At 51.3% G+C, this 24,173-nt stretch overlaps 2 protein-coding genes across 2 annotated transcripts; one reads left to right on the forward strand and one right to left on the reverse strand.

The window, feature by feature from the left end:
* Positions 1–95: 95 nt before the first annotated feature.
* On the reverse strand, positions 96–22,439 carry KLHDC3 (kelch domain containing 3). The gene is made up of 11 exons (XM_082481758.1): positions 22,398–22,439; positions 15,228–15,459; positions 12,687–12,863; positions 10,304–10,419; positions 8,868–8,939; positions 8,428–8,641; positions 8,050–8,136; positions 6,723–6,831; positions 1,456–1,529; positions 969–1,047; positions 96–749 (listed from the first exon to the last, which is right to left on the reverse strand). The coding sequence occupies exons 2-11, from the start codon at positions 15,379–15,381 to the stop codon at positions 683–685; spliced, it is 1,149 nt and encodes a 382-aa protein (XP_082337884.1). The 5' UTR covers positions 15,382–15,459; positions 22,398–22,439; the 3' UTR covers positions 96–682.
* Positions 22,440–22,708: 269 nt separating this feature from the next.
* Positions 22,709–24,064, forward strand: MEA1 (male-enhanced antigen 1). The gene is made up of 3 exons (XM_082480175.1): positions 22,709–23,058; positions 23,176–23,296; positions 23,369–24,064. Exons 1-3 carry the CDS (start codon positions 22,810–22,812, stop codon positions 23,530–23,532), a joined length of 534 nt encoding a protein of 177 aa, XP_082336301.1. The 5' UTR covers positions 22,709–22,809; the 3' UTR covers positions 23,533–24,064.
* Positions 24,065–24,173: the final 109 nt, after the last annotated feature.

Raw genomic sequence — 24,173 nt, forward strand, 5'->3', positions numbered from 1 at the left:
CACAGCTGTGTAGGGAAAGCACCTGGTTTGGTCTCTCTCCTCCCACACCTTCTCTCCCTGCAGTTCACCTGTTAGGACACACAGATCAGCAGAAGCCATGTCTGCCTCAGTGTTTATAAAACTCTCCCCAGCTGCTGTTTTACAATGGGAGCTGGGCAGAGGGTCCAGCTGGGCCCAGGCCCCCACATCAGGCTCAGCTTGGGGCTGGGGCCTGCCATCTGGTGCCAGGAAGCTGGTCAGCGCTTGCAGGTGCAGGCATGGAGGTTCCTGCTCTCTCAAGGCAGCACAGGAATAGTTCATAGCCCGAGGCCAAACCTAAGGCCATGGCTGGTGGTAAGAGTTGATTCAGGCCCTTGGAAAGTGGCTGGGAACCAGGCCAGCATAGCTGCAGCTCCTCAGGCAAAGGGAAGGAAGGCAGGAGATGCTGGAGCCGTCAGCAAGGAGGGGGGTTCACAGTTGTACTGCTGGGGCGAGTCGATTTCTTTTCTTCCCTGGCGGCCCACTCTGCCTGCACACTTGTGCTGCCCAAAGTGTGACAACAGCAGAGGAAGGCCTGGCTGGGGCAAGACAGACTGAGCTCACATGTTCCTTGCTTGAAAGGGCTAAAAACTCATGCAGGCAGTGGAGCAAGAGGTCAGTGTGTGGAGGGGCAAGGGCAGGGTGGTAGAGGGATGAGCTGGCATCAGCCCTGGGAGGAGACGATGGGGCGGCTGATGGTGCTGTTTGTTGTCATGGCCGAGAGCTCCCATCTGTAACACACCAATAGGATACACTGAGAGAAAGCACAAACACAGGGCCCAGGGCTGGAGCAGCTCTGCTGCACACCAGCCCCAACTGTGGTCTCCAGCCCAGCTTGCCCCAAAGCTGCATGGTGCTGAGGAGGGCCCCAGGCAGCCCTCAGCCAGGCCTGGAGCACCCCAAGGACAGGGAGCACCCATGGCGTGACCTCCCAGCAAGGCACACAGTACCTGATGTCGTGGGGAAGGCAGGACTGGTCCAGGCTGTACTGAATCACTGCCAGCTTACACAGCGTCTTTAGACTGGGACCTGTGGAAAGAGGGCAGTTAGCCACAGCAGTCCTCATCTGGACATTATGGGGCGTGCAGGCATAGTGCAATCAGCATCATAGGAAACAGGGCAGAGCACCCCTGCCATCCCTCTGAGGGACAAGGCAGGGTGCACACCAGGGACAGCTGGAGCAGTTTTCTGTGCTCCCATGAGAAGTCTGTGTGAAGGAGTGCACGAAGAGCCATGAGCCCAGCTCAGGCCTGCAAGCACAGCTGCATCTCTGGCTGGTCTGCCTTAAGCCACGTACACCAGCCAGAGATGGCCGTCTGGCTCCTAGAAGCAGGCATTTAGAGCCAGGTAGGGCATGGTATGGTGCTTAACAGCAGGGCCTGTTCACAGGGCACTTTGTGGTGAGAGGTGCAAGCTGGGCAGGGAATGCTCACGTACTGAAGTCGAGGATGTAGAGATCCGAGTGATCCATCAGGTCAAATTCATCACCCATTCCCTCCTCTGGAGACGGGCTGTAGAATCCAAGCAAAGTTTATCAGTCAGTGCCAAAACACTTGTACACCAGTTACAGTCCTTTGGGCTTCCCAAGGCCTGAGCAAGCCCAGGACTGTTCCTGGCCTGCCTGCCCCATGCAGGGGCCCTCTGATCCCTCCTGTCCCTCTGCTTCCCTCAGCAGCACCCAAAGCCATCACTCTCCCAGCTCCTTGCAGAGTAAGCAGAGCTGCACAGAGACAGGGGGAAGAAACAGACACCATCTCCTCTGCAAGCCATAGCAGGGAATCAGGGAGCTGCCTCCTTCTCACACACTACCACAATGACTCCAGCTGCGAGCTTCCCCCTCACCTCACCTACCTCTGTTACTTTGCTGCACCTCCAAACACAGGTCCCACTCTGCAGGGAACATCCCTTTTCCCTTCTCATACATTGACCAGCCTCTGGGTGGTTTCACACTCCTCCTTCCCCAGGTACTTCCCGACATGTTCTCCAACAACCGAGCAACTCTGGGGCCTCCCCCAGAACTGTGGCACCCAGCCTCAGGGCATGAGGAGGGCATTGGCAAACAGTTGCCTCCAGAGTTGAGGCTTGTTTCAAGGCTGTATTTGCTCAGCAGTTTCAGTGGATCCAACCCTCCAAAGAGCTCTGCTCAGAGAGGCAAAGCTGAGCCTCGGGGCCAGGCTGAGGATGACTCTGAGCAGGCTGGAGAAGGGATGTTGCAGCAGCTCCTGAAAGCAGGCATGCTTGCACAAGCATCTGTCCTGCTCTGTGTGATAAACAGGCCCCACGGGCTGCTCCACAGCAGGCAGGGACAGACAGGCTGGCATCCCCTAGAGAAACCCAGCACATGCTGAAGACTAACGAGCTTCACAGCAATGCTGTATCATGGAAGGCTGCCCTAGTAACATGTTAGGAAACACATACAGATCAAACTGCCCGAGCAGGCAGGGATCAGCCCAACCCTACCTGGCCCCAAACACCACATGGGGCAGCGTGACACAGCCCACACTGTGTCTGTTTACAGTCCTCAGGCCAGCTTCACCTCATGGACAACGCGAAGGATGCAATGGGAAGTGCAAGAATTTGTGAGAACTTCATGCAGGATAGGCAACTGATCTAGGAAAAAATCAAGACACCACACACTGGCACAGTACAAAGTCCAAAAAGCTGTGCTGGTGTTCCCAGTGAAGTAGGTGAGATAACTTGGAGACCCAAGAGGACTTTTTTGCAAGGCGCTCTAGTTGTGCTGCAGGACTGCAGATTATGGGAGCCATAATCATCTCCAGAGATAGTGGCAAACTCAGCCACTTGTATAGCTACTTGCTATACAAGTTTTCTGCAGCCTGGAGAAACACCAAAAGGAGCCATATGCTGCAGGCAACACCACTGTGCTCTCCCTGCCCACCTCAGCTCTAGCTCCCTATGGCTGCATGAAACATCTGCAGGCTGCCACACACCACATGTTACTCATGAGTCATGCTATGGAAAACCTGTGAGCTAGACTCTCCTGGCTGTAAGCTCTCAGGAGCACTGATGCTGCTGGGGACAGGGGCGGCATGCACTGTAACACACTGCACCAGCACTGCAGTGGGCCGGAGCGCGATACACCAAGCTGCTTTCTCTGAGGATAATACGGAAGGTGCTTTGCAGAAGTTCAACTTTTTCTAGAGGAGCAAAGGCACCAGCAGAGAATAAGCACCTGAAGCAGATGCTGAGGTCTTCACCTGGCTTAGGGGCAGCTCCTTCCCTCTCTGTCCATGATAGCCATATGTAGCTGCTGCATTAGCAAAAACTCTCCAGCAAAAGCCCACAGGTTAGCAATCTGCAGTCAGGAAACTATTTTATTAGCTCGCATTCCTCTGACTAGGCCAGCAGCTGGACTGCTTTTGGGTTCTGCTGCATGAGCTGAAGTTGTGTGCCAAGCACAACAGCACAAGGTTTGAAACAGATTGTGCCCAGCCACATGCTGTTCATCACTCCGGTTCTCACGTAGTTAAGATCTACTGCAATTTTTCAGCACAGCCATTGAGATGTTGTAAGAGAAGTGTAGAGATAGCATCCACAAAACATCTGCATGGCAGAGCAAGCACAGATATTTCTCAGTCTGACTCAGGAATCACTGTGGGCTCCAGCCACAGCTCCCTGGTCATGCCAAAACGGGGACGGCATTTCAGAAGACCATAACTGAGAATGTGTCAGGCACTGATCAGTGCAGCAGTCATTTTAAACCAATCCCATTTTGCAGACACTACCATCTGATGCTAGTCCTGGAATACTAGTGAGGAGCTATGACTTCGGGCATTTCTCAGGAACAGACAGCTTCACCTACGGTTTCCTGCCTCTGCAGTCTTGATAGAACAGCCAAAGCTCCCAAGAGACTGGTTATTGCATCCCCTATCACAGAGAGACCAGCCTGTGCTAGAACAGTAGTGCTTGGACCAGGGGAAATCACTCCCGTGGCTGATGGTTGTTTGGAGAATTTGAAAGAAAGGAAAGGTGTTTTGAGTCCTGCTGTGGTTTGCGACAAGGCAATTTATCCTGTCCTCACTGCTTAGCTGGGACCTCATCAAGTGACTTCTCACTCCAGTGCCTCTTGCTTCCCCACCTATGATCCACTAAGCTTCACATCTCACAGGATATGAGACAGGACCTGCACCCCCCAGGTTCCCATGAGCCCAGCACAAACTGCAAGGCACAGCTCACTGCTGGCAGAGAAGACCTGTTGCTGATGGGTCCCATCTGCCCGGATACAGGCAAGAGCCCCTTTAATTCTACCCCTGTGTGCTCACCACGCCACAATCTAATCTCACATCCACGTCACAGGAAACCCTAGACCATCCCTTATCTTTCAAAGGAAAGCCAGCAGGCACCACGGCTGTGGTCTTAATTACCAAACTGCAAGCAGCTAGGGAAAGCCTGGAGTTCAAGACCAGGAGAGCTGCAACTCCCAGACAGCAGGAAGTGCAGGGCACCCCTTTGCCAGCCAGAGCCTCTCAAAACTGCTCCTTCCAGCTGCACAACTCAGCATGTTGGCAAATGCTCTTGGGCCTTGTACCAAGCACCCACTGAGAGCGAGGGAGAGCTCCCTCACCAGAGTCAGGCATTTCTAAGCCTTATCAGGGAAAACACCACCTCAAGCCAAACCTGGATAGGCATCTGTTCGGCTAAACTGTTTTATAGCATTACCTCTCCCCCTCGTTCTCCCTTGTGGATGGTCTCCACATGCTTAAGTGCTGGTGGGTTTGGGAGAAAACCAGACCGGGGCCACAACTGTGACACAGCTAAGGGGAACACCGAGCTTAGCACTACATGACTTTCTGGTCACTTAAATGGGACACAAGTGACAGGATTGCTGCTGGCCACAGTGAGAGACCACAGCTGGGGCGAAAAGACCAGGATCTGGGCAGGACTACAACAGAAACTAAGCATTTGGATGCCACAGGAGCAGGGTCCCTGCAGAAGTACCTCTTGAACAGTCTACAGTGTACGTGAATCCTGTAAGGGAAGGCAGGACATAAGGGGGTTTTGCCACCCGTCCCCCAGCGCTGCTGCCTATCAAGCTGAGCCTGCCGGCTCATCCTCCAAGGAGCCCTGCCAGATCCCCTGCACTGTGTGCTCCCCCTCCCCCTTGCCGGCCAGGGGAGTATGGGTCAGGAGGCAGACCACAGGGAGTTCTCCATTACAACGACTTCCTGGAAAACTTATCTCGCCAGGCAGCTCCAGAATACACTTGATAGCTGCTACAGGAAACTAGCACAGTCGCGACCCCCCTCCCCATCTCCCCGCTTCCCCAGCCTGCAAGACCCTCCCTATGGTCCAAGCAGGCTGCATTCCTGGCTACCAGCAGCTCTTCCTATCCCAAACTAGTGCTGATGAACTGGTCCGCACTGGGGCTGAGCCTGGATTAAGGAACAAGTTGAATACTGAAGTTGTTCACTGGAGAACACAAGGCGTTGCCTGACAGAGGTGAACCAAACTCCAAAAGGCTGGTGCCAAATTTGTTGCGATTTGCTAGCTTTTCCTAGGAGTGCCTAGGTTTAACATCAGAGTTCAGCTGCTGCAAGAAACACTAATCCACACCACAGCATCCGAGAGCATCCAAAACTGCCATCAAGCCCTACCAAGCCTTCTACTGTACAGAGCAGCACCCAGTATCTGTCAAGGAGACTGGATAAACTCAGCGACTCTGCATACCTCACCCAAACTAAGCAGTCCCTCACACCCACATGGACATTCTACAACTAACCACAGGCCCCAAGAGTGCTGGGTGTGTGAAGGCCCTTCATGCCATCACACACTGGTATGGTCAGCCCATCAGCAGAACCTGCCCTGCCTTGTCCTCCACCCCAACCTGTCTTCAGAAGTATGCCCAAAAAAAACCACTGCCGGGATCCCAGAGAAAGCCCCAAACCTTTCCAAACCATGTAGAGGGCTGAAAGCATTTCAGATGTCTCTGCAAGGTAGATGCTGGCAAACAGGCCTGTGCTTCAGAGCTGCAATTTGTCATTCTAGACAGCATAGAGCGTGTCCTGGTGATGGGCCATTTCCTTTCTTTTAGCAGCTGTTACGGCTCTTGGCCACAGCCAGCTGCCCTGCACCCTGACAGTATCACTTCCAGTGTTTGACAGCTAAATCCTTAACACCAGGTCCCTTTTGTGAATGGAAACTTTGCTAAGGAACACTGGCACAGAAAGGAATGTTGCCTTGTGTGTACGGGCTCCTCAAACAGGTCCCAGCCGAGCTGACATCCCACTGCACCTTGGCAGACACCACACTTGCCAATGAAAGAAACAAACTCTGGTGGGAGAAGTAGGGTAGCACGTAGGGGAGAACGAGTCAGTCTGAGGTCTGCTACAGCACAGCAGACTAGGATACGTGTCCTGATAGCGGGGTCTCCTCCCCATCACTTCTTTCATGTAAAGCTTGACCACTGCACAACCACTTCTGAACAGCATGTTACATACTGCTGCCTCTGCTTCTACAAGGCAGCTTGTCACCAGATGCTTTACAAGCTTACATGACATCTTCAATCTCCCCCTTGGCCTTTTTCCAGAGGAGCTCTGATCTACATTTCTTACACTTGTCAGGTAGAAGGACAGTTGCCATGTGCCTCTAAAGTGCATCTGTCTACCATATGGGGCAGAGCACTGAGGGACACTGTGCTGCAGGGAATGGCAAACCCTCTCACAGAGCCACCCCACACAACTCACCTGGTGCCTCCAAAGAGAATGATTTTGTCCCCGACTCTGCAGCAGCACTGCCGGCGTCGAGGACATGGGCCTTTTCCCTTGGGCTCAATCTTCCTCCAAGAAAGAGAAACTAAGGGGCAGAGAAGAGTGCACCAGCTTGTCACAAGAGCCTGGCCAAGATCCGGGTATAGGCAGGTCATGGATTTAAACAAATCACAGCAAAGACAGAGGCCCACTGCCCCATAGACACCAACTAGCCAACATCCACCCTCCCCATCGACTTTCTCTTCACGCTAGCAGGAAAACGATGCACTTCTATGAAGCTGTAACTGAAGTGTTGCTTAGATGCCAGGCACAGCCCTGAAGCTCAGCCTGCTGAGACGGGAGCTGCAGGTCGGAGGCCTTTTGCTTGCAAAGGCTGAGCGCCAGGACCCACAGGCTGCCACGGCAGCAGGTCGGACATCCCAGGGAGCCGTGCAGGGCAGAGCTCCGGGAGCAGGCAGCCCCCCTTCTCCAGCACCCTGCTGCGGTCCAGATCTGGAGGGAGACCCAGGAACCAGCTCCATCTGCTGGCAGCCACTGTGAATGCAGAGCATCCTCGCAGAGCGGAGACTGCCAGGACAGCTTGGTTGCAGGAGGGGAGCATGGGGAAACTGAACGAGGTGGAGAAGACAGCAGCCTTTGTCCTTGCTGCTCTCTGTGGCAAGGATGCTGGGGGGTGATTAGTCACTAATGCACAGCACGGAAACCTTCAGGAGCTCTCACACTAGCTTGTAGATCACTTGGGTAGCAGCAAGTTGGCTGCTCTTTAGGTAACTTTACTACATAAAGCAATTAGCAAACAAAATCAGTCTAATGGACTGCAAAAAGTGCCTGAGGACCCCAAAACAGCTCACAGTTGACTGATATTCAGGGTACCAGCTGAAGAACCACCCCTTCTGCTGCACAGTTTGATTTGGTACCAAGAGTGTGGTATGGTAATCCTGCAGCTCAAGTTGAGCTGTTTCTCCAGCTACGGTCTCTCACTCCCCTAACTCCATTGCTTCCCCATAGCTTTATTTCTGCCAGCACTTCTGCATATTTAAGAACAAGACAAAGTTTTGCCGGCCATCCTTTGATTAGCTGTGTCTTTCAGCAATACTTCCTTTTCCACTTTCTAACTGAAATTTGGAGACAATCCAAGGAGGAACAGGGGTCCCAGGCACAGTAGCAAGTTCCTGTGAATGCTGTCAGAAGAGCCATTTCCCCCCAAGCCAGCTTCTAGTCCTTGGAGAGTACGCTTATCTGAGCGCTCACACACCTGAGGGCCTTGAGCGCTATCACTGCAAGAAGTCAAAAGCATAAATACCTGGATTGAATTTCCAAAGGTCATGGAAGTGTCTGTTCAGGCGTGCATTGTAGCCACCAAATACGTACAGCTCCCCATTGTAGCTGACTGTGGGGAATAAGCATAGACATCAGCGTGCCACCCAAGGCAGAGCCCAGCAGGTCCCCGTCCCAACGTCAAACGCAAAGAAAAGTGGTGCTGGTCATCCGCCTTCGCTTACATCACCTTCACGTGCACGGCTACACGCAAGGCTTTTCAGTGGGCAGCAACTTTCCACAGAAGCCAAGCTCTGTGATCCCCCTGCTAACCCACATCTCCACCCAGCAGACCAGACACTCCTTTTGAGGCAGGCAGGAATTTCCTCCCACTGTCCTCCCCTCTCAGCAGACCCACACTCACATGCTGAATGGCTCCGCCGGCCTTCTGGGAGCACTGGAGTTGGAGGGGAGTCCAGCCAGGAGTTTGTTTCTGTATCAAATACTTTAATGCGGTTGCAGTAGATCTCATTGTTGGAGTGAAATGGCCCAAAACGATCAGCTCTGCCACCAAATACATACATCTTTGTTCCAATGATGGTAGCTGAATGGAAGTCTCTCCAGCGAGCTGGTGTACCCTGCAAGGACAGAGTAAAAAAGAACAAGAGAAAGAATGCAGATTACCCAGGGAGATTACACATCTTTATGGGGAAATTGGGGTGACTGCCTTCTCCAGGAGAACTTCCCCTCCTGCAGATCCCAGCCACAGCAGACAGAAGCTGTGAGACAAGTATGGGCAGCTACCTCAGAGAGTAACAGATACGAGACCTCCTCCACAAACCAGAGTGAAAAGCAGACACTGACCTTGGCAGAGATTAAGGTCCACATCATGTTTGTGGTGTCCAATTTATGGATATCGTTTGAAAAGCAGTCAGCCTGGAAGACAGAAGAGAGCAGCCTGGTCACAAAGGGACTGAGAAGCCTAGTCACATCTGGTCCCAGGACAGCATCCTACAGACCTGGAGCGTCCCTTTGGGGTCAGTACTTCTTAAGAGACATGGTGCTTGCTCCAAAAGGTCATGGTAGGCAGCATGCTTATCACTTAACAAGAGGGAGGTAAAGCCCACTTCTTCTCATAGGTGTTCTGTCTCTCCCCGCAGCTTTCCTATTTATACGGTGCTCACTCCCTCCCCCTAAGGCTGTCCTGCTGACATTCACAGCAGAACCCTACCTCCACTCCATGCAGTGACAGAAGAAAGGGGCACTAACAGGACAGTCAAATTGGTTTTGCTAAGGCCACCTGATGAGAGGTAGAAGCCAAGATTACTTTGGAAGCTAAACATGCAGGAGCAAATACACTTGGGGTTCTGAGGATCCCACAAAACTCATCTGCAGCTAGCTGCCTGGAAGAGCCTGCATTCACGCAAACAGCACAGACTCCTGCTCCACCAGGCAGGGGAGACAGCAGTGCGACAGCTACAGATTTGTTTGGTCTTGGTTAAAAACAAGTCACATTTGAACTGCTCCTGCTGCTGTAATCAAGATCATGGATTTGGCATGCCACTGTCTTCAGAAGAGGGGGAATAACACAGGGACTGCTGTAACAGAGCCCCAGCTTTCTTCCAAATAAAAAGATGTGACTTTGCACAAGTTTTCTGGAGCCTGGTAATACGCCGAAGTGATATTTACCCACTTAAGATTAGAGCATAAGGATTTGCTCAAAGGAGTATTAGACACACTGACAGCTAGTGCAGGATGACCTTTGGCTCAAGGTATTCTTAATGGAAGGGCAAGCAAGCATTTGCTGGAGGGGATCAGCAAGATGTGAGAGCAGGTACAGAATACAGGGAACATGCACCAGATTAGGACAAAACCTCACAGCAACACTGCAGACATTGGAAAGTGATTTTTCCAGCTCATTTCTCAGCCAAATTAAAATAAATGTAGTTCAATACATATTTATTAAAAATGTTATGTATTTATCTATCTAAAACTGGCTGAGAAATGAGCCAGAAAAAAATTATATATAAAATTATATATATTTTTACCTCTGTATATCTACATGTTTGGGGGAAAAAAAAAAAAAGAGTCTACCTTTTTTTAGGCCTACTTTCCCAACCATCTTCCCTGCAAAACAATGAGCATAACCCAGGTAATTAATGCCATAACTTTGCCAAGTCATAAAATGAAAGCAACTACAGATACAAATACGCACCTGTATCCCGTCTCTACCAATGTCCTGTGTAGGAACACCCTCTTTCCTAAGGGATTGCCAAGTAAGAGTTACAGAGACTACTCACCAGCTGTTCATAGCCTCCAAAGATAAACATGCTCTTTGCCAGGACACAAGCCGAGTGCCCATCTCTTGCTCCTGGGACCATTCCAGACACCTTTGGCGTGAACCATTTGTGCGTGTCTGAAACAAGACAGGAGGCAACGCTAAGAAAATACAGTAGATGCTGGGACGGGATAGCTCTTTACTACTGTTTTTCATTTCTAAGACAAAATCCTTCACTTTTTCCACACACAGCACCTGCTTCTCTGGAGAGGCTGCAAGCTTCTTCAGGCAAGGCTACCTGCCTGAGCCTCCACAGAGGGGCTTGGTGAGAGAGCTCTCAGCTCCTGGGCATGGCTGCTGACTCTGCCTGACCTGACAAACAGCTCACATTTTAAGCGTGAGTAGTACAGCACTACTTAGGCAATGTTATTTTTATTGAATCTCTTGGTAAGTGACTCACAAATAGGCTTTGCAACTCTGCATTTACAGTTTCAATTACAACGAAGCAACGAAGTGGCTCAACTGACCTCACGGTGTGGAGATGGTGACTAACCGACTGAGGAAAAACAGCACGCTCAAAATCCAGGCAGAAGTCACTTAACCACAAGTTCATCATGTCAACAGAGCTATGTGCACACCCCCACCTCTGCAGCGCAGCTCTCCCTATCTTATCTGCTCCTCTTGTTACGTTCTCATCCGCTCTTCAAGGGGAACCTTCTTCACTCTCCACCCTTCAGGATTCCCTTTGCACTCCTCCCTGTGAACCTGCACCAGCCAGATTCAGCCCCTTAGCCTGCACACTCCAGGGGTTGGCTTGATTTAGGGGAGGACTTTAAATCCAGCCAGAGTTGTTCTCCATGCCAGGGCAACATGGAGCCAAGCCAGTGACTCACTGCCAAGTACAAACAGGCACCTGTCCCAAGAGCCCAGAGAGGCACAGATAAGCCCCAAGGCAGCAAGAGACATTCCTACCACCCTCCCTAACTGCCGCAAGCTGCCAAGAGCACTGCTTATTTCAGGAAGAGGTAATATTGGAGCCAAAGCAACATTCTTCATGAGGATAACTTCTCTGAACTTGGCCTGCAGCCACAGCTATCCACCTCAGCTCCAGCTGGAACCAGACAAAGGGGCTTGCAAGGTCAACAGAATCCCTGGGCAGCCTCTAGCGAGAAAGCTACAGTGGCTATCTAGTTCCTTTCCTTCATGGGGCTGCTTCCAAGCCCAGTCACACGGTAGCAGCAAGAGCTCACTCAAGTGCAACACATCACACTAGAGATGGAAAAGACCTCAGCTTGTGATCTGGTTGGTGCCCCAGGGGACAAAATTGCACTTAGGACTTCATCCAGCCTGATGTGACTCCTACAGTGGAATTTACACCACAGATACAAGACTGCAACTTCCAGCCTCACTTTCCAGGATTGGCAGGGGACAGGCATGTACAGACAGCTGCAGAGGGTTCAGACCAGGACTGAAGTCTGGTCTTTCCCTTAATTTTCACTTAATAATAAAGCACTGGGGTTGGCACAGAGACCAGGCAACTTCCACTACAAGGCCTCTGAGTAGGAAGAGGTTTACTGGTGACTTCCTAGCTGCATGTGTCAAGGGAAGGGAGAAACCCTGTGCCCAGAGAGCAGCTCCAAGATGTGGGACGTTTCTGGCGAGGAAGGGAACCCATGACCAACCACCAGAGCAGGCAGTTTCCCTGCAAGTCCAGCAAGCCAGTTACTGGCCAGTATTTAGATGTACTCCCCTCCAGAATCCAGATGTAATCCCTTGCTTTCCTGACACTCCTGTCCACCCAGCTCCTGGCGGTGCCTGTTCTCTCCAGGTGCTCCAGCAGCATTATGGAGAAGCCAATTGAAAAGCTCAAGGAGTTTCTTTCAGGTTTATCTAACTTAACTCATGTCTTCCGTTATTTTGCCATCCTGTCCCTGCCTATTTCCGGGTTTTATTCCTCACTCTTCTTCATGCTTTCAGGACGAAGGACCACCCTGGAGAGGAACAATCCTCAAGAGCTCTAGCCACTTCTTGCTGCAACCTTCAGCCACAGTTAAGGAATAATACATCACACCAAAAGAGCACTTCAGTTGTACTTACTATCAGAGAGAGCAAACAAAGCTGATAGATTATTGAGCCCGTCTAATTGTGAAACTGGATTTAATTTTTCTCTGTTCAAAGGCTTTTACAGGGACTCAAGTGTGCAGACACTGGCCACCCTGCTCCCTTTCTAAACCTGCTGAAATAGCCAGCAACACCAATTCCCCATTTGCACCATTTCCTCCAGAATGTTGCCTTGTAAAGAGACTGAAGGACAGGAAAACAAGTTGGGGAGCAGTGTGGTGGGGCAGAGAGAAGGTCTCATCAAGAGCAGTTGTGATAAGGAAGAGTGAGAAGCTGGAACTTACTGACATCAAAGGCATAGAGCACATTGCAGGCTCCCTCAGTGTCGTTGCGTCCACCCCATATGTAGACGGTGTCATCTATGAGCACTGCTGAGTGCCCATACCTCATGTAGGGCACCTCTCTCACATGGTCTCGACTGTTTGTCCACACTGGAGGCAGCTTGATCCAGCGCAGAGACACTGAAAGCACAAGTTTGAGGCCATGTCAAATGCTAAGCCTGCTACACATGCTCACAGGTCACAACCCATCTTGCATGGCTCTTTTTTCCCCCTATGACAAGGTGCAGAAGCAGTCTAGTAAGGAAGACAAAGCCGAGTCTGACCCTGAGTAGTCACCAGTTAAGGAATACAAAAACATAGTTTTCCACAGGCCCCTGTCACAGGCGAGACTAGAGGAAGCACTGGAGGATCAGAGGACTCTGGACAGAAATAGGCTCATTCCACATCACTGAAGAGGTTTCCACTCTGGCTCATCCTAGACTGTAGGTGAAGGTACAGCACACACACACACAAAAAAAAAAAAAACAAACCCGACAAAAAAAAAAAAAAAAAACAGAGAAAAGAAAAAGAAAAAGTGCAGAAGTTATAACGAATGAAGACACTACTTCAGGCTAATGACATTTTTGAAGAGACTCAAATCTGGAAGACTGGGCAGCACAGGAATAGTTCACTGCAGCAACATGCAAGGTAACACACCTAAAGGCATCATTTGGACTTGCAGTAGTACAGTTTAAGTAAATTAGCACAGCAGCTTTGTAGCAACAGGGTTTGTTTGCTTTTATTTTGTTTTTTAAGCTTTAGATGAGACAGCTGCCTCTCTCCTTTACCCCCATCCACACCCGAGTTCTCCCTGCTAACCTTGTGTTACTAATAGGAATTCCTTGTGATTACAGGTTCTCCTTCCTGGCAGCCTGTATGTCACATTCCGCAATAGCCAAAGCAGTCAACAGGTATTACAGGGTTTAATGACAGTGCAAGAGTCACAGCGAGTGTTACATGGCCATTACATAAGAGCACCCAGACACCCTCCCTCTACCATACATACAGCCTCCAGTTTTGTTTTCAACACGTAAATAACATGAAATATACCAGAAGACAGCCTGCAGTTCCCCTGAAATACTAACAAAGGGAAAGGGTCCAGCATCTTAAAAGGTGAGCATCTACCCCAGAGGCAGACAGGGCACTAAGGAAGCACAACCAATGCTAAAGTAAAGCTAGAAGGGATGTTCCCCACCTAAAATACAGTCTTTCTCTTTGGAAGATTGAAAGAAACCATTCAAAATCTGGTGTCTCGGCTTTAGCACTGCAATCTGGCAACACTAACTGAGCAAGAGCTTGGGAAGCCAGTGTCACCTCCCATATGGTGACTGCAGCATCATGACTCTTTAATATTTGGGAGTGGTAAGAAGGGAAGACAATTTGAGAGCATTCCTTTGGGTACAGTAATTATGCTTCCACCATAAAAGCAGTGCTCTACTCGCACGTTTTACAAGCTACAATGTTCAACTGTCTTGAGTGCGAGAGCCCAGTCTCTCTGGATAGAGATGAATGCCTTTGTTCACAAGATCCTGAGCTACACTCCCCTCTGCACTGTGAGCAGGTCACCTTGGAAGCTCTGTATAACCCATGCCTTTATCCACTACTGCACAAGTCAGTCTTCTCCACAGTCCGATTTAGAGGAGTGAATTCACTGCAGTCTTACAGACAAACTAGTTCTAGCTACATGCCACCTGTGTGTTAGGAGAGCATTCAGCAAAACTGGTCGTTGGGTCTCCGCTCTCATCTCTCTTCAGCTGGACCCATCCAAGCATCTGTGCAGGTTTTCAGCCACCTGCCTATTCATGGAACCAGCTCAGTAACCTCTTCAGTTCAAAGAGCACTGAATCAAGAAATACAGCCTCTCCCAGCACAGTCATGGCTCCAGATTCAGCCTCCTGACAGATACTGGCTACGCTACACAAATGGCTCCAGCTCCCACTGCTTTGCTAAGCCACGTTGTGAATCTGCGTGATAGCTGCTGCCAAAAGGGGAAGGCCTCCATCCTAGCCACATGCCCCTACTGACTTCATCATGCTGGCAGCAGTTGTCAGCTGCCCCCACAGGCAAACAGTTCAGGACTCTAAACCTGGAGACTTAACTGAGGGCACCGGCTCCCACCCTTCCCCTTCCACGCTAGGGACAGCTGAGCATGGTCATGCTAAAAACCAGATGGGGGGCCTGAGCCAGCTAAACATCGCCTCTTTGCACCTAGTTGAGTTAATGTTCACAGAAAACAAGGACAAAACAAACCATTGACTACGTGGATACTTCTAGGGAGTCCTTATCCTAGCAGTCTGCTGAACTACAGCCCCTCTGTGCCCTGCCCCCGAAGCTGAAAATACAGGGCTGCACAATGGAAGAGGCTCCCATCTAAACTGATAACTTTTTTGGAAATTAAAGTCAGACAGCATGTTACAGAGTAAATTGTTGAGCAGCAGTGGTCAAGAAAACTTAATAACTGAGTCCAGCAACCCACTCCTTCATGCACTGCAAGGACACATTTACCTGCATTAAAAACATGGACATCAATCTGCCGCAGAGTCTCATAGTCTTCTCCAGAACAATATCCGCCGAAGGAATAGACCTTGTGCCCAACAGCCACGGCCGCGTGGTTCACCCTCCGCGGCCCACCTTCCAAGTGCACTGCCCACCGTAGCATTCCTCCCTGCGAGCCAGTCTTCAGGGTCCCCAGCGCCACAGCCGCATGCTTCCTGGGCCACCACGATGTCACCTGGCTCTGTAACAGAGACAGAATGCTGAAGTAATGTGATCCATCTTGCAGGTATTCCTACCTTCCTTGAATGCCAACTACAAAGGTCGCGTTGCTCTATCCTCACTCATCTGCCTCCCAATTGGAGATGGTTTTACTCTCCCATTGGGAAGGAGACACAAGGCAGGTACTGTAACAGGAACAAGGCTTGGAAGAACAAGCAGAGATGCCCCCACTTACAAAAAAAAAAAAAGCCCTCAGGGCAGCTGTATAGGCAGCCCAAGCCAAGCACCTTTGGCAAAGGCAGCCGAGTGCTGCGCACCAGGCCATGCCCTGGTCATGTACATGCCAGAACAATTTGTCCACATGAATGAAAACACACAGCAAGAGCCAATTGTGAAGGTGAAAAGAACAGAGCCAGAGGGAAGAGAGCGTGCTCTTCGAGCCAGTCATGAAAAACAGCAGAGGAAAATATTAAAAAAAAAACAAAAACAAAACACACCACCACAACACCCAAAGAACCACACCCACATAAAGCAACAGAATTCCCAGTAGGGGGGTGGACTACAACACTAGCATTTGGACTCATTGATTTGAGCGCTAGGGCTACTTAATTAAACACAGGAGAACTGAAACCCCCTAGTCTGGGTAGAAAGGTCTTTCCTAATAATCAGAATAAGGCCTTTTTCTCCCATAGCAAATCCAGCCATAACTATGAAAATTTTGTAACATGATCTCTCAGTTAAGAAACTGATATGCTTCACACTTTGAACAGATGGCTTAGATCAGCTCTTAGAGAAGACACTGCAGCTGATTTTTGCAGATTCCCCTTTGGATCTAAGGATCTGGAGCACAGTCCTCCCCAGGTGCTTCTGAAAAAGCGTGTCAGTTCAATTCTTTTAACAGTTTTCCCCCAGCCGAAAAACAACCATTAGAAGAGATATCAGTGTTTCAGGCAGCCTAATGAAAATCCTTTCTTATTGCTTGGTTCTAGCTTCTTGGAAGACACAGTCAACGCACTCCCACCCCACACAGTTTTAGCATTTGCAGAATGCAAAGAAGTTTGCAATGCCCTAGAATGAGGACTAAAATTCCTACAGATTTTCTCTGCGCCTTTTCTTTTTGCAAAGCAGTGAGTTTTCACAAGGAGAACTCTCCACCTGTTTAAAGTTTCTGATGTAGCTGGAGAGCAGCAAGAAAGGGCAGTGTCATGCTCCACTTGGCCTCCCCCGGCCCTTCAGCCAAGCAGAACCACCGCTCGCAACCAGGTACCCCTGCAGCCCATCAGCAGCCTGATCACCGCAGCATCTGGCCCACCTACACAATTCTATTTTATCCCCACCTGGGGAAAAAAGTCAGAGATGCAGCCTAGCAGGGAGCTCCTGGCATGGAGCAGAGCTCAGACTTCCAGCTCCAGCCAGTTCAAAAAACATATCCAGAAACCAGTCACCTCATTCCAGAACTCCTAAACCTCAGCAAAATTTGAGTAATTTCTTTTTAAAGCCATTTCTTTTTCAAGTTGTTCCCAAAATAGGGACTGGCAGTCAGAGCATGCTCTGCACCTGAAAGTTACAGCAACAGGACACGTGCAAAGTCCGAATAGAGAGCATCCTGCAGTCTTACTTGTAACAGATGAGCGCAGACCAAGGAATCCCTCCTGTGAAGCCACTGCTTCCTGCGACAACCAATGTAACCTAAATTGCAGTCAGCAACCCAGAAAGTCACATCAAGCTTTTCTCCAGCAGAGCTACTCCAGAAAGGCCCAGGAACAGCCCCCCCCCACCCTACAGGCCACACTTCACTGTATATCTGGGACCACCCCAAATTCAGACCTAGCAGGTTTGGGAGGGTGGTTTGGTTGTTTGGGTTTTGTTGTTTTTTTTTTTTTTTTTTTTTTTTTTTTTTTTTTTTTTTTTTAAATTACTGTATTTGTTTTAAAGCCAGGCTGCAGCTCTTGTATAAATCCTCCACAAAGCTACAGAATACATGAGTTTCCATGGAGACCACCAAAGTCACCTTTCAGGCTATTTTGAAGGCTTCACATTTCTAAATCTGTTTCCTGCCTCAGTCATGAGTTATCACTGGGGGGGGGGGGGGGGGGGAGATATCAAACTAATGTTTTCCTCAAAAATCGCTTCTTGGTTAAGTGATTCTGTAAGAGACTCCTCAAGGAGCTTAACTGGACTTTATCACCAGTGTCAATATTTTCAACACCCTTCAGGCTGAACCTGATCCTGGAAGATTAAGAGAACACATCGTACTTCCAAGTTCTCCACTTGGTTCCTCCTGGGGTAGAGAAGCACAGCAGCCTGGTGTGGCAGGCAGGCATCATACCAAGCTGCTTGCCTTATTTGCCAGAAAGGCTAGGAAAAACTCATCTTCACCCTTGGGAGTTCACTCCAGCCACGTGCCGAGGAGCACGCTGCTGCCAGAACATGACGCTGGTCCTTCCACTCCAACAGGAGCCGGCTACCCTGCCTGAACAGTTTCATAATTAAGATTAGTCACAGGAACACAGGAAAGGAAGGCTGCACATACTAAGACTTTAATCTGGGCGACTGAGAGGCAGCAGCTCAAGGTCCAGCTGGTTACAACTGTAAGAAACGAGGCTGATGTTAGAGCAAGCATTGCAATGTTTTTTTCTACAATTTCAATACTGCGAAAGGTTTTTCCAGAGATGTGCCCTTTCCAGGAGGCAGGTGGCTGCACAGAGGCTGGGGAGGAGTGATGGGATTGAGGTTGGATGCACTTCGGCTTGTTTGGGGACAGGGATACCCCTTCAGAGCAAACACAGCTTAGCCAGCACAGCCTCTTGCTGCCACTCATCAGACCCAGGGCATGCAGAAACACTCACTCGCTTTATGAAAAGAAAACAATTGGAAGCGTGAAGCAATCCTTACAGGATCATATATTAAAAGGCAAAGGAAAACACAGGATTTAACAAGCTGCCAGGGTTTTTCCAAACCCGACTGCTCTTCTCCACACTGTGACAAAAACATCCAGCCAGACTCCATCTTCCTCTTCTACCACTGGTCACGACCCTACCCCGAAACCATCACAGTGTCTTCCTGCCTTCACCAAGCACTTGTTCTCCCCTTTTTGGCCATGCACAGGTCCATCCCGCTCTCCTCCCTGCACAGCCCCACAACCCCGTCTCCTGAGGGCCCTGTACTCCTCCCCATGCCTTCTGTATCCAGCTCCAGCCTCTCCTCTGCTGCCTTTTTTTTTTAATAATTTCATTACAGGAGTCTTCTGTACCAAAGTTAATTTTCCTCCTGCAGTTCCCCTCCCTGCACTGTCTGCAAATATGAGTTAAACACATTTTTTGAGAAAAAGTTATTTTCTGTCCTACAGCTATGCATGCTGTTAAGTTCCATTTCAGGTGTTGATTTCCAATGATAATTTACATTATATAAATGAGGAAAAAAATACATCACTTTCCAACCTCATTTCTATGGGGACTTTTTAATAGGAGGCCTTACTAACGCTTGGCATAAGGCAGTGTGCCTTAGTTTTCTTTAAATATTACACAGGGCACAGCCAGGGGCAGAGGGGAACACTAAAACTAATATGAAACAATTTACTAACAATTTCACCCAACTGTACAACATTGAGTTATGCAAAATACATTCTGTGATTTCACATTTAGGACACCAGCAATAGGGATGTAGGCTATAAAACACAGCAATATTGATAAGAGGCAAATTGTACCGGAAAACCGGGAGGGCACTGGCTGCAGGAGGTGGTACACATCCCAGCTCAGGCAAACCAGGTGCTTTTCACTCTGCACCACAAACTGAAGAGATGGTTAGTGACACTAACGTTCATCATGGATCAGAGGAAGGGCTTTCACACCACAGAAAAAAATCAGCTTGAATCATTTAAGTCACAGAAGTTATTGCTACTGCCAAAAGTCAGCAGGGCAAGAGGAGGGTTGCCTTCTACATGGATTCGTGCAGACACTGAGCTCAGCATGTGTCCCTTTTATGGATCCTGCTGAGCCACCCCTCTCCTTCCCAGAGCTGCACCTCTTTTAGAGCAGCCTCCACAGTTCATCTGCGTCCACAGCAGAAGCTGGCTGAAGGTCTGAGGAATCTCCTCTGACTGATTTAGCACATCCAGCTGGAATTGTGCCCCAACACCCTCAGGAACTATGGCTGTATACTTACAAGGAGACCAAAAAGCTCCATCAAAACAAGCACAAGTTTCTTTAACAGTAAGAGAAGAGATTTTCTAGATGAAACAAAACCAATGAAACCACACTTCCACATTCTCCAATAGGCTTTTCACCTTAGATCAGGAAGCTCTGGCTGTCTCTCTTCCCCCAGTCTCAGCTGGGAGAAGCGATGCACTGAGCGTCCTGGCCATGCACACACACACACTGGGGGTCTCTTCCCAGAAAAGCACATGTGCTTCTGTTGAAGCCACCACTTGCTTTCACAGATGCACACATCAGCTCTCCACTTCATCTCTCCAAAAACCAATAGATCTTTTCTTTTCATTTTGCACTCACACAGGCAGCAATCATGCAATCTTCACAACTCCTCATTTCCCTGGTCTGGCATAATCTATCCAGAGTTAGTGTCAAGCACACAAAATGCAGAGAAATTTGGGTTGAAACCCTGGTGGCTCCTGTCATTAACTGCCAGGAATACGAACATTTCTAAAAATCAGGTTACATTTCACCTACTGTTGAAGTACCTGATGCTGATGATGCTGGAAATTAAGTGAGCAGAGCAACAAGTTGTTCCTGTGCCACTAAGCACAGGGAGGGTAAAATTAAAAAGCGCTCAAAACAACCTGCTGTGGTCGCACAGAAATGCCTGAAGCACTCCACCAACTGTGCACAGCACCACAAGCCCAGGTACACACTTCCAGAATAAGTGGCACAACAACAGCCATGAAGTGACCGCAGACTGGCTCTGTTGCTGCAGTCAGGCGTGACACCTGACCACAAGTGGAAGCTCACAAGACTGTTAGCAGAGAAATAGCTATGGACGTCCTTCAACACCTCCCTTGATCTTCGTCAGCACCAACATCCAGCAACAGGAGCGCAGCAATTCACCCGGGACATTTCACTGCTAAGCAAGGGAACAACCAGATTTTAAGTCAGCTCTGCGTTCTTCGAGTACGACACCTATAGACAACACTCCCAAGTCTCTGGCTGTTCTGTTGTCTGAAGACGCACATAATTCCTGAAACAACCTTCATCCTAACTGCCCCATCTTACACCTAATGAGACTCTACCAGCACAGCATATACCCGCCTGAAATCACCAGAAAAAAACACTCAATTTCTCACTAACCTACCTTCTTAAACGTTGCGGTGACTTGAGCAAAGTGGCATAGATGGAGGGGAAAAAAAAATAATAATGGTTTTTATAGTTAGATTTTCCATCCTTTTGTGCTGTTTGCTTTAGAATTTCTATTTTCAATCCCTACAATTGACTATGAAAAGACTATTTCTTTTGAGATAGAAAGCTACTGACCATCTCCAAGTACAGCAGCCAGATGACAATCTTAGAACAAAAATATACATCCTTGGATACACTTCTTTGCACAAAGAGAGCTCACTGGGCTGCCTCATTCCTCTAAGCACATAGAAAGAAACCTAGAGCCATTTCTGAAAGCTGCTCAGATGAGCCTTGTTGCAGTCACTTCCCACAGCAAGGGGGAGAAACCCAGCAGAAAGTGGCCCGGATTTTCAGGGGCTCACACTGTCACCCCCAAAATTACAGCACCACCCCATGCACAGCAGCCTACTGCCCCTGCAAAGTGGCTCTGGAGAGCAAATCCTACCGTGTGGCTGCCTCAGTCCCGTCTCTTAAAAGATGCCAGCCACAAGGTTTAGTAACACTTAAAATAGCCCAGCCAGCTCACAGCAGTCCATATAGACCGTTCTATTTCAAGCACATCCAACTTACTGTCAGAGATAGCACAAGAACAACCCGCTTTCTTCACTCGTGCTTGACATTTATCTGATGCTTTGACTATTTATGCTAAGGCGGTGTGAAACTGCAAGCTTGCACATACAGCAGCTCGGACACTCGCCACGCGATTCTGGCCCCAGCAAACTGGACGGTGCTAGAACAGCTCCCGAGCTTGTTAACCAAGACCCATCTGGAAGCTCATGTTCGACAGGGGAACCACAGACCACACTGCTCAAGCGGAAATTTATTCCCTCTCGCTCCGCGGACAGGGGAACACTTATAATGAAAATAAGGAGGGCTCCTTATTTTTGCCCAAACAGTTTGGCCACTGCTGGCTGGCTTTCACCCATGGCCCAGCTGAGATTTTGCACCTACTGATGGGGCTTCTTCTCCCTTTCCTCACCTTTGTCTCCCAAATCCCACCACTGCTTCATTACAGATCTCCAGGGATATTCCTTGACCCTTTCTCCCCCACACTGGTAGTTTTGTCTCAGCCTCTGGTCAACCTGTTTCTGCCATGCCTGAGGCAGCCACCGCCGGAGGGGGGGGTTGGGGGGGGGGGGGGGAACGGGGACACCCGAGGTGACAGCTGAGGAGGAGCAGAGCATTTCCCCGGGCTCAGTGGGCACAGTCCGGTCAGGCTGACGGCACTCACCGGTATCGGCCTTCACCCCACCGGGCAGGCCCAGGCGGGAAGCCCCGAGCCCATCAACGTGGCCAAAGCCGGGGCGAAAGCCTCAACGGGCTGCAACGGCGGAGCCCCGCCGGAATGGAGGGGGAAGACCCGGCGGCGGTTACGGCAAGCCGAGGAACCGTAGGGCAGCCCCCAGCGGGGACCCGCCAAACCCCCAAGGGAGGACGGCTGGCCGCCCCCCACACAGACCCCTCAGGGCCGCCCCACGGCCGAAAGCAACTGGGGAGGGCGGCGGTGCCGGACCCCGCACCCGACCTTCACGGAGGGGCCCGTCCCCCCACACCGCCCGGTCCCCGACACAGCTCCGCCGGCTCCCGGTCCCTCTCAGCCCCAGCCCCGTACCTGGCGGCAGGAAGGCGGCCCCAGCAACCCCGCTCCAACAGCCACGCCCGCCGCTCTCTGGGATTTGTAGTCCGGCACCGCCCCCCCCCCCCCGCCCGGGACCACGGGCGCCCTCCCCCGCCGGGGCGGCACGGCCCGGCCCGGCCCCTCAGGGCCCTTCCGGCGGTGCTGGGCCCAATCCTTCCACCCCGTCCCTGGGGGCTGCGCCTGCTCTGCCCCGCCACGGCCCCGCTCCCCGGTTACGGCGGCGCCTGGAGGGGCCGGGGGCGGCGGGGGAGGGCGGCGGCGGCGCGTACCGGCGAGACCCCCCCCCCTCCTCCCCCGCCACGGGACTACAACACCCACAGTGCCCCGCGGCGGCGGCGGCACTTCCGGGAGGCGGTGGGGCCTCCCCCGGCGCCGCGCCCGGTGGATGGCGGTGGCGCGGAGCATGGGGCCGGAGCGGGTGTGTCCGGAGGAACCGGGGCCGCCGGAGGCCCCCGACGGCGCGGCAGGTTGGAGCGGCGATGAGGAAGAGGAAGAAGAGGAGGAGGAAGGCGTCGGCGGGTACTTGTACCAGCCTCTGAGCCAGGAGCCAGAGCAGGGCCCCGGCGTTGCGGGCCCCCCCGCCGCCCCGGCGGGCTGCACCGAACCGGGCCCCGGCCTGCAGGAACGGCTGCAGGTAGCGCCTAGCGCCTCCCGCCGGGCCGGGCCGGGCCGGGCCGGGCGGGAGGCGGCGGGAGCGTGGTGCCGCGGGCGGGGAACGACCCTGACCCCCGCTGCCCGCCTTTCTCCGCAGATGCTGAGGCTGCACCTGCCCGACCCGCCGGCGGACAGTGAGGATGAGGATGAGGATGAGGCGGTGGCGGCAGAAGGCGCCGCGGCTCAGAGCAGCCGCAGCTCCATCCCCATGGATGAAGGTAATGGTAACTGCGTCTCTGGCCGGGCCCTGCCGGGGCTCGGCCGCGGTCTCATGCTCTCTCTGTTCCCAGAGCATGTGGAGCTGGTGAAGAGGACGATGGCCAGCGTGAAGCTTCCCACCCTGGGCATCCCCGCCTGGGCCAGTCAGATCTCGGAAGACCAGTGGAAGGACGTGGTGCAGCGCACACTGCAGGCCCGGCAGAGCCTCAGTGGGCCCAGGCCTGAGTGGAAGTGAGGGCCAAGCTGCGGCGCAGGGTCTCCTGACCCCAGCCCTCCGTCAGCCACGCAGGCCAGGCAGGCGCCCGCTGCCTCTGAGCTGGGTGGTGACGGGACTCGCCAGCATCGACCTTCCAGTTTCTCCCACTGACACTCTCCGATTTCCCTTCTTCCTCCTCTTTCCTGGTTCTGGCTGGCATGTAAGTCACCGTGCTGTCCCTGTGTTGGCTTCCTCTGCCTCTGAGGACCCTGACTGGTTTCCATACCTGTGTGTGAGTGGAGGGAGGGAGCTTGGTTGGCTTTGCCCAGATTCCCTTGAGACAAACACTGAATTTGTCCCCATGCTGTCAGTGCTGGAGAAGTCCCTCTCCACGCTAGGGCCCCTCCTCTCGGGACAGGGGCTGCATGTTGGAGTATCAAAGGTGAAGTCCAATGTGTCTTTCCAAGAGATCAGTTTTATTTAGTTCTGTACATACAGGGACATCTGTACAAAATCCAACACTTTCATACTATGTAATGCTCTACTGAAAATAAAGTACACCATATGTACATATGAACTGTAAGCAGCTTAATACTTGTGTCCAGGGGGTGAATGCAGTAGTTAGTTTTGCTTGTTCCCTCGGGAGGAGGGAGCCAGGTGAAGTGGAAGAGGCAGCTCCA

The sequence above is a fragment of the Vanellus vanellus genome (genome assembly GCF_965231255.1).
Source record: "Vanellus vanellus genome assembly, chromosome: 3".
Classification (NCBI taxonomy): Eukaryota; Metazoa; Chordata; class Aves; order Charadriiformes; family Charadriidae; genus Vanellus; species Vanellus vanellus.

Bases quoted from the DNA above. Each gene is read 5' to 3' on its own strand.
- MEA1 (XM_082480175.1), top strand. From the start codon at position 22,810: ATGGCGGTGGCGCGGAGCATGGGGCCGGAGCGGGTGTGTCCGGAGGAA. The intron at 23,059-23,175 runs GTAGCGCCTAGC...CTTTCTCCGCAG, and splicing joins GCCTGCAGGAACGGCTGCAG to ATGCTGAGGCTGCACCTGCC. The intron at 23,297-23,368 runs GTAATGGTAACT...CTCTGTTCCCAG, and splicing joins CTCCATCCCCATGGATGAAG to AGCATGTGGAGCTGGTGAAG.
- KLHDC3 (XM_082481758.1), bottom strand. From the start codon at position 15,381: ATGCTACGGTGGGCAGTGCACTTGGAAGGTGGGCCGCGGAGGGTGAAC. The intron at 8,642-8,867 runs GTCAGTGTCTGC...CTGTCCTTGCAG, and splicing joins GGACCTTAATCTCTGCCAAG to GGTACACCAGCTCGCTGGAG. The intron at 6,832-8,049 runs GTATTTATGCTT...TCTGCCCCTTAG, and splicing joins CCTTTGGAAATTCAATCCAG to TTTCTCTTTCTTGGAGGAAG.